Source organism: Gallinula chloropus (genome assembly GCF_964237585.1).
Source record: "Gallinula chloropus genome assembly, chromosome: 4".
NCBI lineage: Eukaryota > Metazoa > Chordata > Aves > Gruiformes > Rallidae > Gallinula > Gallinula chloropus.
Genome location: NC_140088.1, coordinates 74,079,738 through 74,100,274, shown reverse-complemented (window position 1 = coordinate 74,100,274; position 20,537 = coordinate 74,079,738). Strand labels below are relative to the sequence as shown.

The window sequence follows — 20,537 nt, the reverse complement described above, 5'->3', positions numbered from 1 at the left end:
AATGATAACATTTGTCATTTCTGTCACAGTGTTAACTGCTTCCCTGATGATTGTGTAAGCAGAGACATGGGGTTAAGCAGCACTGCCAGCACTGTGGCATGTAATGGCATGTGAAATCTCTAGCTGCACTGCCTCTGAGAACTTTTGTGGTCTTTGGGACAGGGACTTCTTCACAGAGTGCTTTGCAAACAAAAAAAGAGCCTGAGGTAGACCTCAAAGGGCTGTGGTGCGCCTCAAGCTTCTACATTGCTAGAGAACAAAGCAAAAGCAGATTTTAAGCTTGGGACTGAAGAGGGGAAGAATTCACAATCCCTTGCATGGGAGATTTAAGTCAGTGTGACATTCTGGAATCCTTCTCCTCCTGGCAGTTGTGTTTTCTGACTTACTGCCTCATCTCAGAGACCGAAGCAGTTTTGCTACTCTTTCCACTCATGCATTTCTGCAGCAGGTGGAGGGATCCTTCCTTCTGTCATCCATTCTCTTTGCTACAGCCTAAGCAGCTCATGGGATTGCGTTTTTTGTGCTCCCAACACGTCCAGCTTTCTCCTCTCCTCGCTCTGGACCACTTCCTAGATGTTCTATACAGCTTGATCAGGAACATGGCGTGCTGCAGCAAAGCCAGATTTCCAGTGGCATCTGACAAAACACAGCTGCAGATGTTGCTTTTTAAAAAATAATGTAAGGAGTTCAAAAGGAACCGAACTATCGACCAACAGACACAGTTTTCACAAAATTCAATCCAAAAGGGATGATAGTTACTTTTATGGAGAGAGCAGCAAGCATATGATTTTACATTATACCAAAATCACTGGATGTGTGTTACTTCCATTCTCTTTCACGATTTCGTATCTGTTTGAGGACATGCCCACTTTTCCCATTATGTATGTTACTAACTTTCTCCTCCTGAAGACCTGCCTTAGCGCTGCATCAGCAATAGATAAAAAAGCAGCTGGCAAATGGTTTTGTTTCCAGGGATCCTTGCAGGGCCTTTAACACCTTTAAACCTGACCTGGCAATTTTTACTTTTATGAATTACTGTATCTTATCAGGAAAGACATGGTAGTCAAACCTCTGCACCCTGGCCTCTGTCTCTCCCCTGCTGCTGAATTTGTTTGACAGATATGAACCTGTCTTCAATTCTGATTTTGGTAACCTGAATTATTATCAGTAACCTTTATATTTATGTAAAAGATGTAGCAAGATGCCTTCAGATAATAACAACATTTAAACATTAATGTTCCACCTCATGTGTTTTCTGTTCATCTTCTGGTAAGGCCTTTCAGGTCCATATCAGAGAATAAACATTTCTCCCCAGCCTGCTTACAGCTTTCCTTTCAGCTTGACTCACAACCCTGGAAGCAACTAGAATTCCATCCTGTACCTAGGTGAGACTCGGTCCTGCCTGGAAACATCTCCACCAGTTTTCAGCATTTTGCTTTGATTATAGCCACTCAAAAGTGACACTGTCATGACCAGACCCCTTAAATTCACCGCTGATTTAGTGCATCTCACTTGCTATCCTGGCCCTTGTCTAGCAACTGCTCAACGGTGACAGTTGCTACTTCAGGCAAGGTCCGTAAGCACGCTTAACCCAGTGCCAAGTCCTGCTCCTTGCAAGTGAGCAGCATTTTTCCCCACAGCCTTTATTTCAGTATTCATCCAAACAGGATTTTCTCTAAGTTAATATTTGATGGCTAGTTTAGCTTAATGCCATCTGGTATTTCTTTTATTTTTTTTTTAAGTATAGTTAAAACTTTTTTCCATATAATATAATTTTCTAAGACAAACTAGATTTCACTCCTGAACACTGGTCCACCTATGCCAATCCACTCACTAATAGCAGTGAAGATGCAGCAAGAGAGCAAAACATTTCCACCTGTAAAAACTCCGTGATTTTTTAAACCTTTTTGACCATAAATATTAATGGAACACACTGTCTGGTTCCATGACTCTAGTTTTGTGGCAATCACACAATATGAATTACTGCAAATCAGTTGTTAATTCTGTACCTAGCAGCCAACTTACCAGCCAGTTTGCATGTAATTTACAGTTCAACCAGCCCACCCTCACCCCAGAGCTGACCATAATGCAAATCCAGCAGCAGCTCCCTTGAGAAGCTGGCTGTCTCCTGCCCAGGTTCCAGTTTGGAACCCTAGCAGAAATTAGAGGGGGGTGGGAGGGATGGACAGGAGGAGAAAGGCAGACAGGGACAGCAAAAACTGAACCTGGCACTGTCCCAAACCAGAATGTGGACATCACCCTGCCCTTAGAAACAGGAGATACCAACTACTCACAGCAACAACAGATGTACAGCTCAGTGTTTGCCTGAGGTGGAAAAAACGGACCTGAAGGGGCCTCCAGCAAACCAGGAGATCAGAAACCTCCTCATCAGAAACCACACACACCCAAAGACAGCATGTGTCATGGCAGGTAAGAGCAGCACAACCCCATATCCGCAAATGGTATCGCAAGTTTTCACACAGTTGGAACTAGAAGGTCTGCTAAAGCTGGGAGGTGACCTAGCACTAAAATAAGGAGCTCAGCTGGATGGTTCTTGGAGGTGTCAACAGCAAAAGAGAAATAACTGACCCTGTACAGCAGTTCCTAAAAAGTCTAGTCTTTCGGATAAAAGAAATTAAGAGGTCTAATACCTGGGTTAACATCAGGAATTAAAGTACCATGCTTATACCTAGTGCGACCAATTTCAAAAGCATGTAATGGCATTGGGAGTTTCATTACAGCTCGGTAATAGCAACAACTGGAATTAAGGTCACCTAAGCATCCCCATTCCTACTCCCTGCTTTCAATTGTCCATAATTAGCTTCCTAAAACTTTCACACTGACATTGAAATTTTGTCTGCTTGGAGGAGATTTTCCAGTTTTTGGTGAGAATATTGAATTTGGAGAGAAAACTATCTGGGCCGATATCCAGAGAAGGACTTTTGTGTGGGGTTTTTTTTCCCAAAAATATGTTTTTCCCAGTAAAATTCCTCTGCACCTCTGGGTTTTTTAAGCGACACTTAGAGGGAGGCACTAAAATATAGGAGGGAATAATTCTTAGGAAAACAGTAGTTTTATGACATCTAAAGAAGGCCAGTAATGATGTACTGGGGTTACAAGTGCCCAAATACCACCAACCACACAAGCTCAGGACTGAGTTTGGATTCTCCCTTTTGACAACACCACGGTTCTAAACCACCATTCTCTTGACAGGCCAGATTTCAATCTCAGTGACACCAGTTCACCTCTTGAATCACTTCATTGATTTAATTACATGCAAACAATGCAGTAATTCTGGATTGTGGGTCTATAATTAAGATAAGATTCTACCCTTAATCAAGCACACTATCGATAACTGCCCTTTATTTAATTTTGAATTGGTTTTCCAGCTCAGGTTCACATCGACTTTCCTTATGCACATTTTATAGCTTTTCTTGCCACACATTGGATCTGAATTAGTTACCTTTTTTTTTTTTGGGGGGGTGGGGGGGAAGGTATTATCTTATGATTTTTCTGGCTTTGTACATGCTTATTAGACCTTCTGGTTATTACTTGATTCAATTACATTGTATTAATAAGTCAAAGAGTCAATGAAGTTGAAGGATTGTTGTAGTTAAGTTAGAGAAAAGTTTGGATATTAGGCACATTGCTTATATCTAACCACTTCATGCTGCAAATTGATGGTATTTAAGTAGAGCTCACTGATGGTTTGAGATGGGATGACGAAAAACACTGAGCTACAGCTTCATGCACTACACTGCACCAGCTCATGCTAGTATCTAAAATATTTTGTGTTTTCCTCAATCTTTTTTGGTTCCCTGCGCTACTGTGACCTGTGGAAACACGCAAAACTGGAAACAAAAGTTAAAGCAAGAAAGCACCTTGGAGGTTTATGCCTGTGCCAGTTGTCTTTTTCTTCTTTTGATTTTAGTAGGAGTTTCTGAAAAAAGCATCACATGAGAGATGCAAGGGCTTTCTGTGGGCAACTTCCTCTCTCAGCGTACAGCATCTCAACCTCTCATCTTTAAGGCCACGCCCATGCATAGGTGTATTGACAGTCGAGTGTGCTGTCAGCCTCTAATTTCAGAGGTAAAAAAACCCCACAAACTAAAACTGTTGCCATGCTCATCTTTGCCACTGTTACATTCCCAAATTTTCCAGTTGGCTGAATTACCGCGGAAAGATGCCTCCTGCTTTGCTCCTGGCCCCAGTCACCCATAGAGGGCACCCTGATCGTACCGTGGCAGCCCAACGACAAGGCGTCCTATTTGCACTACCTTAGAGCTTTTCCAGCAGAAGTTGACCCGACGTTTATTTTTTTGATTATTTTTTTCTCAAAATGCTTCTTAAAGATCTTTTTCAAATAGAGATTTTTTTTTTCCATTTTACAACGTTATTTGCCTGGACCATCTTCCCTGTGAGGGTAGGCTGAGTGAACTGCGGCTGTTCAGCCTTGAGAAAAGAAGACTGAGAGGGGATCTGATTAGTGTTTATAAGTATCTGAAGTTTGAGACACAGGGGGAAATGGCCAACCTCTTCTCAGTGGTCTGTGGAGACAAGACAAGGGGCAATGGCTGCAAGTTGGAGCACAGGAAGTTCTGCACCAACATGCGGAAGAACTTTTATACAGTGAGGGTGACAGAGCCCTGGGACAGGCTGCCCAGGGGGGTTGTGGAGTCTCCTTCTCTGAAGATATTCAAAACCCATCTGGATGCCTATCTGTGCAACCTGTCCTAGGGAACCTGCCTTGGTCAGGGGGTTTGGACTTGATGATCTCTGGAGGTCACTTCCAACACCTACAATTCTGTGATACTCACAGACCAAGAACAAAGGGAAAATGTTATTAGAAAGTTCCTAAAATACTAATTTAAAAAGCTGAATTTTTTCTGGCTTTAGTACTATAAATGCATTTCTAAATAAAATGGTCTTCAGTGAAGAACAAGAAAAACTTCCAATAAAGGTTCTGTTCTTTTCACCTTGCATATGTACTAAGCAAGTACTTCAAGAAGCACATACAGAGCCTAGGGATGCTTGGGTTTAAATAAGGGCTTAGCTTGCAAACGTTGGGATCTACATCTGAAATCACTCTTCTGAAACTTACTACAAGCAGGAACATTCATACTCAGCTTGGTGTGGGTGCTGCAAGGCTCTGAAAAATCCTTGGAAATATGTGGCTCCTGCAGCTACCATAATTTCTCTTTCTGTGATCAGTCCAACTTATCTTCAATCTTCTTCTGTTTAAGGGGCTGGGACAGCAGGGAGGGAAGTGTTTTTGTGGGAGTTGAGGAGGAGCAGAACACATGCAGCAAATCAAGCTACATGACATATGCAGATACAGCAAGTTGAAAAGTACAAGTAAAGAGAGTTGTTTTAGACTCCCCTGAACTTCAGTACACTTGCTTTTCATGGGGCACGTTCAGTTATCACCTCTAAATTAGTCCTCACAGTCTGGTCTTCCAGAGCAAATGGTCTTTAGGAGTGCTTCAAAAACCTGCTGCCCTGGGGATCTGCTCTTCCTGAATTAACCATAAGGCCCTCACCATGCAAGGCACATGCTTCTGAGCTTTACCTGAAGACCCACATGGAAGGAAGGTGTGACAAACATGCCTTGTGTACAGTTTCAGCCAGCTTTGCAGCTAGCTCTTGACTCTGAAGTGATTTGCATTTCACCCCCCTCTCTCCCAAATGCACACACACACTTCTGCGCCCCAGGAAGACTTGAGTCACATCTGACCCTAAAAAGGCCAGGTGTCATAAACCAGCTGCCTCATCTGCTCACTCACTGCTGTCAGCCTTTTCAGCTAGGTTTCCTTTGAGCTCAGATGGAAACCTTAGCTGGTACATCGGGCTTCAGCCTTGCAGATGTGACATTAAGCTAGTCACCACCTAAATGATACAAGGTACAAGGTGCTTCCTGGTATCATCAGCATGACTGCAAGCTTATGAGTGGGTTTAAAGCAGAGTCTTTCACTTACAAGTATGCTGTTGAAGGCTAACCCATCCACCAAACAAGGTTATCAGGTGTTAGAGCTCTGCTTTCCATGGAAGCATAAGTGTTTACATGGGAGTTAAGAGAGAACAAAACCAAAGAAACTCAAGTACTGTGATGAGGGTGAATAAAACCTGAGTGTGCCAAAGGAACTATGTGGGTCCTTTCTTGATTATGCTTAGGCACTTGGAAGTTTCTTTTCTATCTCTGGAGATCTCAGGTGTTGAAGTGGCTGTAGGGATTTGGCCTTTCAACACTCTCCAACTCAGTTCCCTGGTCTTCACAAAGAAGTTATCAGTGCCTGGGGGCTGGGAAGCTGTGGGATGCTTTGATGGCAGTTGAATTGTGCTGAAGCAGCTGAGAATCTACATCACTGAGCATGCAGAGGACAAAGTGAGTTCCCATTGCACCCAGCTGGCATCCTTCACAGTGGTGGCTGAGAGGTTAGCTAAGCAGAAGCATTGGATTCAGCTAACAAGCCCTGTTTGAGAGCCACAAAGTGTCAGGTGCAGATCTGCAGAGAATAACTGAATACCAAATGCTGCACGTGACAGTCCCTGAGATCCTCATTCTTAGACCACAAAGAACAGGAGGCGTGTGTAGGGAGGGAGGTGCTTGGCACCTGTCTGCCCCTCTGCTTCTCCCCCCTGTACTGAAATGTGTTAACAATCTCTAAAATCATCATGTCCCAAGGGAGAAGACCACCTCCTTTCTTACCAGCTCCAGTACAGGGACTCAGAGTCCTTGAACCAACCAAGAAGAGACACAGTCATCAGAACTATTGTGCAACATTTTCCTGTAGTATCACAAGTGCCTCTGCAATACCCAGTAGAGACATTATTTCTGAATTAAACCCACATTAATTCAATTCTACCAGACAGGACAAACTTCAAGAACTGTTTTCATTAAAAACTTTCCCCAACATTTGTACTTAAGGACACTGAAGATTCTCTTATCACTTGAAGTCACTGAAGCAAGATGTTTGTTTCTAAGAGATGTCCTGACAGACCATATTGAGTCCTGAGGCAAGTTACTTGATGAAATTCTGTGACTTCCGTTGAAATATTGGGATAGGCAGTACCAGGGGAAGTACCCAGGTATCCTCCAAATAAATCCCCAACCACACTCACCCAGATCCAGCCAGATAGTTCTGTGTTGGTTTCAGATGGTGAAAGGACAGGGGAGAGAGCCTAGGTGGCTTGTGGATGATGAGATGACAGGGGAAATCCATGCCAGTCCATTCTGTCGTTGAGGCACTCACAGGAAGAAAACAAACACTTCGCCTCTCCCTCAGCTGCCCAATTAGCCAAGGAGGAAGCCACGCTACACTCATACCTCAGGAGCATCCATCCACCCTACCCACGGCCTGGCTTACCGTCACTTTGGAGCAGGAAAGAGTAGGGGATGATGGACAGGGCTTAGCCCTAGAAACAGGCGAGCGCACAGCGTCTAATACAAGAGTCCACAAAGGCACATGGATTAGGACAGGGAGAAGCAGCCCAATAGCAGGGCTGGGAACAGACATGGCTAAAGAAAGAGACAGGGAGATACTAGGTGCCTGGGAAAGGAGAAAGTTGGCATAGGTTATCCTCAAAGAGAGATGTTATTGTAGTGGCAAAAAGAGCAGACACGTACATTTGCAAGTCAGCAGCGGGCAGGGTAAAGGCTGGTGTCCATTTCTAGTGACCAACCAGCCATGTACTGAAGGGGTTGTGTGCTGTGGGTACTTGGTATCCACTACACTCTCACAGCTAGACACTTGCCAGCTTTCAGCCAAGACAATTCTCATTAAGATGGGCTCGATGAGGTACTCATTTCAGCTCTCCTGAACGCACACCTCCTTCCCCTGGGGTCAAAGATGATTTTCCACACTGGACACAAAGCTTGCACCCTCCTCCCTGCACACAGGGCAGTTAGTGCTGCTGCACAGAGTAAGCAACTGAGTCAAATAGCTCTATCTAGAGATGGCTCTCAGATCACCATACACTTTGGGGTGCCAGAGAGGTTGAAGAAGCAGAGGTCAGGGCAGAGCCTTGTAAGTCTCTCCCAGGATGTTGTTAGTAAGAGGGTAGCTAGGGCCTCCAAGGCATTCTTGGGAAATCCAAAAGAATTAATATATGTTGTGAGAGAAGGAAAAAAAACAATTCAAGTCTGGTGCAGGAGTTGGAGAAAAACAGTGGGTAAATTTGTGCAGATCAGCCAAGCATTAAGCAAATCCACTATAAAATAGAGGCTCCTTGGGGAAGAAACCATTAAAGCTGTGACCATGTCCTTTTTATCCAGTGCAAGAGGGGATGGTCTCTTAGAATGCATTTTAGCTTGGCAAGAGAAGAACGACTGGTCCAGCTAGAAAAACAAGGAGTCTCTGGTGATCTGGAACATCTTCCACAGTGGCATTCAGTCAGGTCTGTGTTTTCAAGAGAGCACGAAGGGAACTCTCACAGTTGCTTGTAGGAAGTCAGGCAAGGAGCAAAGACCTTTCATCATCTGTTCCTCAGTCCCCCCAGCTCCACCCCACAAGACGTTTTCCAGACTTTCCAGTCAGCCCTGAGATGTTGACTGGTGCACCAGCTTCATCAGCTCTCTGGCATGATCTCTGCTGCATTCCCTCCCACCTTCAATGAGATAAGAGAGTCGGGAATGTCACACAATGGGTGTTACTACTCAACTCTGGAAACCAAAGCAAACATCACGACATTTACTGCCAGTCTCAAGGAAGATGTGGGGTAACTTCCCGGTGGGAGCAAAAATAATTTTCCTGGTGAAACATCAGCTGTGAAAAGAGCTCCTTTCAGGGTTGTTCTGGGAAGGAATGGAGGAGGCTTCATCAGGGAGGGTACAGAGAAGGGAGCACTTGGCAGGGAGTTACACTAAGTCAGGTAATTTGAATGCTTCTGATTATCAGAGATGATTCACTTCTGTTCACTTTGCACCAAGTATTGTGAAAGACATTGCATTTATCTGCATTGACTCACTGTTTCACAACGTGAGCTTAAAGTATCGTTACAACTATGAGGATAGGAAGGCTTGGACATCCAAACCCCTGACACCAGCCAGGGAAACACGGCAAAGGATTTTGGTAAATCCAGACAAATTGGGAAATGCAATAAAAAACTCAACTCTCTCCTCTGTTAAAGGGATGGTGTGAAAACCCTGAAAATACGGCATATGCTCTGAGACTGCTGTCTGTCAAGAAGTCAAGAGGATATTTCTGCCTCTGGAAAGACTGCTTTGATGTCTATCACCACAAGCTAAGCTTTGCTTGTGGAGAATTGGGCTTACAAGGAACATACTGTCACTCGTTAGCATATGGAGTCACTTTAAATAAGTTTATGGCCAACTCTCAAACTGATACAACCTTGTTAGATGGAATGCCAGGACCTAAACCCAAAAAAGTCAAAGTTTATGGGAGGGACCATTTATATCAGCTGACCTAAAATTACAACAAAGAACTTGCCAAATTTTTTGAGAAGGGGAGGTGAAATTAATGACTGAATTATAAACAGCTCTTAAGAAAAGTCACAGGAATGAAGGAAAGGCAACATAGTTCTCTGTATGTTTGTTATGGTGTTACTTATCAGGTACAATTAACATGCTCGGAAATAATGGTTCTCACTACTCAAGCAGCACTGGTATTTACTGTCACTACTGTCAGAAGTGCTCAACACCCATAGAGGAGATAGAGTTTCTAAAGCATTGGCTTCCATTCAAGCATCTAAATTAATAGCCATGTTCGGGGGAAATCTGACTGCATTGGACGGTGTCTGAAAGAACCTCTTAGCTAAAATAAGTGTTTCTTTGCCAAAGGAGGGGTGTTTTTAAAAACCTAACCAACCAAAACAAACAGAAAATAGGGAGGGAGAAAAGGATACAACTTTACTTGATGAAGCATTGTTCCTCAGATTTCTCCCCAGCCCCTGCCTTCCTCCCACCTCAGCTATACACAGTGTCTTCTTGGTCAGGGAGAACATTCCCTCTCCAAGGTCCTATATCGCAAGGTTATAAGCCTGCAATTATTAGGTAATAGTTGTAAAGTGGTAGCACCTAAGTAAATGCAGCTTATGTAAGGCTCTATACATGAAGACATGCACCAGGAGCAGATCTTGGGAAATATGGTACAGTCCCTGGTAGGCAAAGAGGGCAGAGGGGAAACAAGTAGAGAAATGAGGACAACTTGACTAAAATCTCCAAGGCTCCCAGCTGTGGAGCCAGAAAGAGATGTCATAATTGCCAAACCCCTATATAGCACCCTACTTCTCCAGAATAATGTTCACCACAGCTCACATTTTGTTGAGGATGAGTGGTGTGACCTTAAATTAAATGATAGTGGGAACCAAGGCATTGATTGGCCTATTAACTGAGTATCCATGCACAGTTGCTAAACAGGAGGCAAGAGATACGCATCGGTCTCTGATGAATGAAACACAAAAAGATACAAGCACAATCATGTGCTTATGGCTGTAAAGAGCTGATCTCTGTAATTACCATCTGTGGGGAAGCGTCTCAAAGAGAAAACAAGAAAGGAAATTGCCATGTGTCTATTTATTTCCATAGCTACTGTATGACTGAGAGACACTCAGAAGCCTCTGCTAGTTGTAGGAAGGTTTCCCAACGAAACATACCAAAGGCACAGGAAAAGACACCAGTGTATTGTTTTCTCAACACACAGTAACAGCCTGACAGGTATACCCGAGTTCTCCACCCCGTAAAGAAGGGGGTGAAAAGCATGCTTTCCTCAGAGACAGGTAGGGCTTAAATCACAAAATCAAGCTTAGGGCAGGGAAAGAGAAGGCACACAAATGATTAGTGATACAGGAGGAAGCCGGGATTATTGTCAATATCTGCTTGTCTCCACTGCAGGGACAAAGAGAGGTGACTTGCTAGAACAAGCAGACTGGCAAGTGCCTGGTGTGCCAGGTATGATCCATGCTATCCATTTCCCAGGTCTGCTCACCAGCCACCTGTGGCCTAAGCACGTGCTGTTCACAGTAACAACTCTTGTGTTATCACACAGTCCTTAATAACAGAAAGATACAATGGCCCAAACTTACCACTCTCTCAACCCTCTCACTCAGGTCTCTGAACCTTCCTGAGGACTGTCTGGACAATTCATTATTGTACCGGATGTTGGTGATTTTTAGGTTGCCACTGTAATAGAACAGCTTCTGATCTGCAAGGGAAAGAAGAGCAACAGATAATATTGAAAGAACCAAGACGAACGAGCTTTAGAGAAACACATGGGGCTGACTAATACACAGATATCGAGGGAGTGGATGAGCCTTCGCCCGCATACAGCCCATTTAAATACAGCTTCCAAGAGCTAGGAGCCCAGGAGCAAGAATGCAGCTGAATTAAGTGATCTAAGCCACGTAGTGACAAAAAAAGCCCAGTTTCTCCAACAGCTACATTTGTGGCCAAATATTCACATTACTGCTTTGGACTCACACAAAATCACAAGCTGCATCTTGCCGGTCAGCTCCCTTCCTTCCTGGCTGGTATGCCCACTCCAAGCCCTGGCAGGCTGCTGCTGGTATCAGGACGAGGGAACAGAGCAGCATGGCAGGTAGAGACAAGCAGGAGGCTCTCTTTGACACTTGCATAAGGGAGACCAGAAACCTTGTGTGTTGACCTCATCCCGGAGACAGATCATGAGGAAGATGTGAAAGGAGTGAAAGGAAGTGAAAGCCAACAGAAACCACAGCTCTAAACCACCCTGCACAGCAGGAAATGTTCCTGGGAGATCCACAAAGGTGCTAAATGAGGAAAGAGAGCTCTAGAGAAGCCAGTGTTTTACCCCCAAATGAGCTTTAGACAGACCGATGAAAAGCAAACTCCCAGCATTGCGTGGCACAGGAAGCACAGGGGAAATGCACTGAACAGGCACAGCAAAATGTTATGTAAAACTTACCATATGCCAGAAAATAAACAAGGAGGCCAATAGTGACAGCTGCTGCCACTGCCGTTCCAATAACTATTAGAGCAATTTTCCAGGGCTCGAGATGTCGTATTTTGATGGCTGGCTGACGAATTCTGGAGGAAAACAAGAACAAAGGGAGAAGATTAATAAGAGGTCCTTTTCTATTTAAAACTCCTCAAAAATGAAGCTAAAGTTTTCTCCCTCAACGTCAGCTGATTCTTCCCAGCAGTATTAATTGAATTCTCACCCAACACCCTTGAAAATGAAACCATGACTCAAGACTATTTTGAAATAAATGTTGAGATATGTTAGAAGTCACAACACACACAAGGAGTTGGGTTGGGGGTGGTATTGTTTTGGGGATGGTTGTTGTTATTATTATTATTGTGCCAGATTAAATAGGAGTCCCACTATGCACTTTCTTATGTGACCCCCAACTGGGGGCTGGACATGAAAGTGAGATTTCAGAGGGCCTCTGCTTCCTGTGGCATTTGCTGAAGAGATGGAAAGACAGGAAAGGGCAAGGAGATGTGAGCAGACATGGGAATGTAGGTAAAAAGCCTCACCAGATATTTCTGTCTGCCATGTTCTTAATTACACAGTTGTTAATCCAAATTAACTGAAGGAAAGTCCACAGTCAGTAGGTCAGTATTATTAATTGAAGAAAAAGACCTGAGAAAGGTTACTTAAAGCAAATTCTGCCTTTAGCTATAAACTCAAAGACATCTGAAGATACTTAAAGCCATTTTTCTATTATGTTATCAGGGAAAGCCACAATTTTTGGCAGAGTCCTTCCACTCCAGAGCCAGCTTCCTCACTCATGCAAACATGCACACTTTCAGGTTACGGTACAGCCTACCCCCAGGAAAGCAGGCTGCAGGGATACTCCTCTGAGCGTATGAGGCATATCAGTGAGTTCCCACATTCATAGCAGAGCTCACTTAGCTCACTTTCAGAGCACATACCTCAGGAGCCATAAGCTTAAATACAGTAAAATAAATGGAAAATAATGACAAGCGACCTGTGCAGCTCATTGCAGCAATGAGGCAGCAAGCACAGCATGTGCTGTACACAAATATCAAAGCAGGTTCTGAGATTTCATTCTGATTTCATTGCAAAGCCTTACAATTACAGGCTTATTACTTTAGCTTGGAAAGCTACTGACTCAGGCTAAATACCGTGACATTTGATAGAGTGAAAAAGGGAACAATCATTTGTCACTCATATCTGTTCTGACTTCTCCTGGATCTCCTAGCTAGTGTTTCCTTCATCTTGCCATCCTCAAAAACAGCTATTAATTAGCCTCTCGTCTGATTTGCTTCAAAATACATCTGTGAATCCGTGGCAGGGCACAGAGAAAAAGAAAAAGATTGAAGTTAAACAGTCCTCTTAAGAGTCCGGAGAAGAGCAGCTACAAAATTATTTCTAAAACTACTGTATGGAAGTTGCCTTAACACCTCATTGGAGAAATTAAACATACGGTATAAGTACTCAGGTCTCTGTATCATTAAGAAGGATATTTCTAAATAGTAGCTCTTAGGTGAAGTCATAAACTCTGTGGCAAGTTCACCTTTAATTTGTCATGTGGATTTGTTGGGGTGTTTATCTGTCACACCAGCTAGTAGTCCTTTGCATGGCTTACATGCTTTACAAATGTTTCTGTTATGTTTGAAGTGAGACTAAGCTACAAGAAAAGCCCACAAAACAAATGAGAACCCCACACTTGTCACCACCCACTCACACTCGTTCTTGTAGAAACTCATTTTAAAACCAGGCGTCTTGATTAAGTTGCACAGAAGGAAAAACCACCTAAAAGGTTTTTAAGGTATGATGATCCTGGCATAGTCCCAAACCAAAATGCTGGGTTTGAAAAGCCCATTTGAAAGGCTAGATGCCACCTCTACACCGCAGTAGGTGAGCATGAAGCAATTACTGCCTATCATATCAGTGGAAGAGTGGTTTCAGGCCAGGAATAACATGGCTGGTACACAGTTAAATACCGAGTACTACAGAATTCGCAACCTTTTCAGCATTCTTTTGTACACAGTGTAGCAATTTTTCTAAGTTTAGCAATTTATTTCTTTGAAGTGCCATTTAACAAACAGAAATCCCAGTCCACAACAGTTACTGACCTGTGATTCCACTCTTGCACGTGACTGCCACTTAGTTCATGAAACCTATTTGAGAGCATCGTTTCAAAGAGGCACAGAGGGGACTTGACAGGAGCTTCTAAACTGAATTTCCTCAGGCAAGAGGATATGTTTGATAAATACATCTTAGCAAATCACTTAATAGTGGTAGGGGAGCAGCTATTTTGGGACATCATTTTGGTTTTGTTTTTTTTCTTCCTTTTTATCTCTGAGTAAATTTTCCTCCTTCCTTTAAAGTAACAACAACATGAAACAATTGTTAAGGTTTGCTTTTCATTCCTAATTTCTTTTAAAAACAAAAGGTATTTTGAGTACAACATCCTTGGTTGGGCTGTACCATCTGGATACTTCCCCATTTGAATAGAGGTGCAGACTTTTAGATTTCAAATCCAAGTTTTCAAAGATACATGTGAGACAAAACCACAAAAGTTGCTGTGCTGATACTTCTCCATTCCCATTAACTTTGAACTTTACTGCTGCTTTATCTCCTGAGGTTCGTGCCTCAAATTATTTCATCTGACAACATGTCCCATTGTGCAAAGTTGGACGGTACTCACAGGGATTCAATAAACACAAGAGAAGTAACTATCCCAGACCTAAACCAGCTTCCATCCACATGACAGCCCATCAGAACTTGAATACTCTGCAAAGAGCTAATAGAAATTCAACAGTGGGAATTCGTTTTCTCAGACCAAGAGTCCAGCAGCCCCTGCTAACCCCTTGGGAGCTCTCCACTCAACAGGGAGTGTAACCTGGAAAGGCAGAATAAAAAACACTCCAACTCAGAGGGTCACTGAAATACTTCAGAGTAGAGACAAAGATTTTAAGCCTGAACCAAATTCCAGCTGAAAGCCTCCCACTGACCTTAGTGGGCTTGTCTGCTAGGTCCTTTATGCCTGCAGCCTACATGGTCTTCCCCTCTACCCTAAAGACTCCGCTCTTTCCCAGACAACCATGCTGGTGCAGTAATCTTAAGTACGTTGCCATCAGGGACTCAATTTCATCTTTTGGCAGAAGACTGCCAGGCCCCAGGTTAACATTTGTCTGGTTGGGAAGAGAGGTGCAATATTTGCTGACACACAGAAACAGCAAAAGCTGATATAAAATTGCCCACACTAACATAATTTTACTTGGTTTTCCTCTCTTTTTTTCCCCAGTAATTCCTAACACTGTCTTGCCTTTTCCAACTGGCATTTTCCTAGAAACACCCACTGAGACCTTTCCTGAGTGGTGGTTGGTGATTTGGAGCCCTGCATTCTGTGCTTGGGTTACTCCCCATCAGGAACACAAAGTAACCCCCCAGGAACCCTTTTTCAACAAGGGCCTCACACCAATAAATGCAGAGTCAGAAGGATCCCTCCCCTTTGGCCTTTTACAAGGCAGACATAAGAAGGACACAGCTAATTAAGTCTGTTGAATTTTAGTAACAGACGAGGATCGGGGTGGGGGGGAGCAGGTGTGGGAAGTCAGTCTCAAAAATTAAAAATCTTATTTAATACTTAACTTGTTGGGGTTTTTTAAGGGTGTTATTCAATAAACGTATTGTAAGTATCTCATTAAAGAAATCAGGCACACACTCACCTCACTGCAGCCTGATGCTGGTAGTTTGCAAGAGAAAAGAGAACCTCTTTTACCTATTGGAGTTCTGATTTGGTTCTTGCAAAGAAACAGGAATAAAACTGCCTTCTTTGAGTCAAACCACCTGTTTCAGAAGAAAAGCCCCAAAGGTCTTCCTCAGCAGGGCAGCAGGCATGGCCTGACACCTGAGGGAACCCCTCCGTTGCCTGCAGTGAGCTTCATGGCAGGGACAGTGCCAAGCTAAATCAGCACACACCATGGAAGAGAGCACAGGCTCCCCTTTGGCACGCACACACTGGCAGCGTCTGCTCAGGAAAGGTGCTGACAGGACATCCTAGCTGCCAAACCCCAAACAGTCAGCTAAAGATGATCTCTTACAGGCTATTAAATGCCCTTTGGTTTTATTCCTATAAGAAAGGCATGCTTAGACAGACATCCTCTCCACGATTTCAGAATGCACATGGTGCTGCTCTCTTATTAAGGTGCTTTGAGAAAAAGAAAAGAAAAGCATTTGTACCAGCCATGGCAGTAACTGTAATACATTGCAATATATAGCAATTGGAACATAGACATGCACACGTAACAGGACAGTGATTTAATCTGTTTAACAACATAAAGTGAAATAATGAGTACATTGAAATAATAAATGAATTGAATAGCACAACTACAGGCCAAGTGGAGAATGGATTGAGAGCAGCCCTAAGGAGGACGACTTGGGTCTACTGGTGGACAAGAAGATCAACATGAAACAGCAATGTCCTCCTGTAGCCCAGAAAGCCAACCATATCCTGGACTGCATCAAAATAACCGTGACCAGCAGGTCAAGGGAGGTTATTCTCTCCCTCTACTCTGCTCTTGTGAGACCCCTCCAAGAGCACTGCATCCAGCTCTGGGGTCCCCAGTACAAGACAGACATGGAGTTGGAGCAAGTCCAGAGAAGGGCCACAAAGATGCTCAGAGAGCTAGAACACCTGTGAAGACAGACTGAGAGAGTTGGGCTTGTTCAGCCTGGAGAAGAGAAGTCTCTGGGAAGACCTTATAGCAGCCTTCCAGTACCTGAAGGGGCCTACAGCAAAGCTGGAGAGGGACTGTTTGTAGGGACATGTAGCAATAGAATAAGAGGTTCAAACAAAAAGAGGGTAGATTGAGATAAGACATTAGGAAAATAATTGTTTCCCAGAGCAACTGTGGCTGCCCCCTCCCTGGTAGTGTTCAAGGACAGGCTGGATGGGGCTTTGGACAAATTGATTTAGTGGAGGGTGTTCCTGCCCATGGCAGGGGGGTTGGAGCTAGATGGTCTAATTCTGTTTACTGGTATATGAAATGTCACTGTAAAACAATTATGGTTACATCATTCATGAAAAGTTCTTCAAGTTTGATACAACAGACCATCCCTTCTGTCTTCATGATAGCTTATGCGCTTCTGTTAATATCCAGATGTTTATATCCACTGAGAATCTGACCCAAAGTATCTAGTTTTTTTCCTGTAGTCTGAAAGTTAGTGTCTCTGGCTGAAGAAGAGTAAGTTTTTATATATTTTATACTTTATATGTAATAAACACTTGCTAGGCTTGGTTGATAAACAGTGAGGTGCTGTAATCTAACAACAGATTTTCACTGAACAGAGATGGACAACTTTCTTCAGGAGAGAAATGCTGCTGAAATTAAAGAAGGCTCCTTAGGGAAGAGGTTCAGCCAAGACTGAAATTCCAGGCAATTCACCAATGGCAGAGAAACTGGACTATTCCCATGTCCAGTTCTGTATGAAATCTGTCCCCCTGTTATCACCAAATCTGTCCATAGATCACACAAAGTTTTCAGATTGTCTTCAATCAGAAGCACCCCAAGCTTTGTGTTAGCTCGACTTCATTCAGACCGAAAACCCCTGTGTAACCAGAAATGCAGACATGGAAGGAGCATGTGATGGAAGCAGAATTACTTGATTTCAAAAGCTTGTGCTGCCCCAAAATGCCCAATAGCAAAATTGCATGTGAAAAAAATGTACAGTGTGAAGCGCTTCAGCAACACTACGAGGAACGGCAGAGGCCAGAAAAACTGCTGGGTTTGCACTGGGTCTTGCTCAGTTAATGAAGATGACTAGATTTTGAGACTCAGGAGGAGGTCCTTTCTCATTCTGGTTTTCCTACCTAAAACAGACAGAAACTGAGTAAATGTGGCAGTGAAAAACAAATGGTACCCATCCCTACAAGTCACATCAGATGTGGTGTGTACAAGAATCAAGAGTCTTTCACTAGGGTTTCCTGGAATCAGGATCTACTCCAGGGCAAACCCAGCTTAGAATAGGTTTCTGTTTGGTACCATGAAGCAATCACATCTGCCTCCTCCACTAATCAAGGTTAACTCCCACTGATGCCGATGGGACATGAGTGTCCTTGCGCCAGGGCTGGTATCCATTTCCTGCTATGCCTCAGCAGTCTGTAATTTACGCTCATTTTGCCCACCTACCGCATGACAAATTGGTGCAAGTGGCACTGCATTTCCACCTACATATTCACTTTTAGACTACCGTATACAGCACCAGCTCCTCTGCACCTCACCCTGCCAGGACACAAGATCTTCACAAGGAAGTTGTGAGTAGGGCACTGCATTTGCTTCCCAAACTGCAGGGGACAGCACAAAAGAGGGACAAGACCAGCAAGGCTGTCCACTCCAGCCAGTCTTCCCTAGCAGCTGTGCTTCCTGAAGGATTTTATGGAGCACACGTTCCAACTTAGCTTGAAACATTGTGAAAAGAGGCATCTTGGAAACAGATAAAGCTAATAACTGGAGCACTGCTCTTATGAGAGACTATGGCACAGCATGATGAGCTCAAACAGAAAGGCTTACAGCTCCACACTCAGATCTACATCCCTGCCTGGCAAAGAACTCTGGACATTTAACATGCTACACAGGGTCTTTGATTAAGACCAGGCAGTCTCCATCCCTTCCCAAATGTATAATTATTTAATTGTCCCTTAACGTACTTTAGATTTTATAGTAATCTAAACAACTACCTAAACAACTAAATCCTTTCCTAACTAGGAGACAGCCGAACTCGATTCAGATGTTATTTAACTTGCCTCTAGCATTATTAGAATGACTTACACCACTGTTGATATCAAGAAGACATGGCAACTAGATTTACATCCAACTAGAAAAAGGAATGACCCTCAATTCTGCTAGAACTCAGTTTTCCCTCTTTGTACAATGCACACAAGTTGGTATTCACAACTGATGGGGATTTCTCCCTCACCCGACAGGGCAGCATGGATAAAAACTATGGATATTAAACAGGAATTAAATGTTTTAAGTCTGTAAATCTTTTTAATCTTTGGGTATTAAGCAGGGTACCACTAAGGAGCAGAGACCCAAAAGCTGACCTGAGTCTTCTCCTAGCAAAGTCAACACCAAGGTGACTAAAATTATATTGTCCTCACAAAATGAGAAATGGGCATAAAGGATAAATTCTGCCAGTCCAGAAACAATGTTTCTATTTCTACATGTCCAGAAATTATTTTAAAAACCTAACTTTAAAATACTGAGGGTGGATTAAAAAAAAAACCAAACCAGCAGTATCTTGCAATCATCCACTGTCATGTGCCCAAAGCAATGCTGATGAGGAGACTAATACTGTAGTCTTCAGCAGTCACACACAAAATTCAGCCATCCAGCCATAACGTTAGGGTGTTAAGAAAAACCCCAAAACAATCTGTTTCCTTTGGATTTTGTTTCTGGGTCATATTTCTAAGCTTCAAAAATCACTGAGGCAGCGAAAAACCCAAACTTATCTCCTATTGCCACATGAATCCCAAAGTCAGAGCGTTAAACAGAGGAACAAATTCCAGGAGGCTCACTCAAGACCAGGTCACTTCTCTGACCCAAAAGAGCATAGTAGAGTGCAACAGCTGGGAGACATCTTTGTAAAAATACTCTGAACATTCCAGCACTGTTTTAAATACTGTTACATTAAAGCAAAGCTAAAGATACCCAACATCTCTGGAAAAAATACTTTCAATACCGAACACTTTGTCGTTACTCCCTGGAAATACTGGCTTCTTCCTTAAAAGTACTAGGTGTTCTACAGATATGCTATAGGAGATGCCTATAGTGTTCTCCTTATGTAGTTGTGCTGCTGTCACTGATTTAACTGGGACTTTCTGCAGGGTTTGGGGAAAATAATATTCCAACTAGACCTGATTAAGACCCATGGTTTCCCAAAATTGTCTTAACATTTCTCTTTGATACAAAAGAGCTTCCTAGATTCTGCACTTCTGCAGTAAAAGCCTGCTGTGGACAGGTAAGGGAATCACAGGGAGGCAAAGTACATATCAAGCTAAGCCATCACATCATCTAACAGAAAGCAAATCTTTGTGCTCCTGGCCATGCTAGGGAAGGAAATCCCTCTGCATGTCTTACTCCAGCCATATGCTATTCTTTCCATTGAGAGTGCAACCACCACAACCTCCTTTTCAGCCTGCAACTTACTGTTCAGCTTTTCCTCTATCACCCCTTTTGAAACTGCAAATTTCAGACAGATCCATGAAGTACCCCAGATCTAAAAGGAAGAAAGTGGCAGAGAGAACAATGAGGTCCAAGGTCAGGACCTTCCAGGAGAAGAAAAAGATTACATTTCTGGATCTATATACATCCTTGAAGTCATAAAGCTCTCCCACAGACAGAATCCTTTACCACCATTACATCTCCAAATCAGATTTGCTGAGTTTAAACATGCCACCTACTTTTGGAGATCCCATGGTAGGTCCCGATAGGTCTGGTAGCCTTTCTGATCGCCAACCAAGGCTTGACTAAAGTCTGGACTGCGTAGCGAATGCTGCTGGAAAATGCAGGAGTCGCATTGACTGGCGTGACGGGAAGGGAAAGGTGTTGAATGAAGATCCTTCAT

At 43.3% G+C, this 20,537-nt stretch overlaps 1 protein-coding gene across 1 annotated transcript in view; it reads right to left on the bottom strand.

Annotated features, from left to right (window-relative positions):
• Positions 1 to 20,537, bottom strand: part of LOC311191338 (transmembrane protease serine 11E-like) — a gene marked incomplete at both ends in the record, with an annotated part of 42,984 nt that extends 22,447 nt beyond the window's left edge. The window contains 3 exons of the mRNA XM_084263494.1: positions 11,041 to 11,159; positions 11,898 to 12,019; positions 20,374 to 20,537. Of these exons, the coding sequence (XP_084119620.1) occupies positions 11,041 to 11,159; positions 11,898 to 12,019; positions 20,374 to 20,537 (405 nt within the window). The remainder of the gene's footprint in view (positions 1 to 11,040; positions 11,160 to 11,897; positions 12,020 to 20,373) is intronic.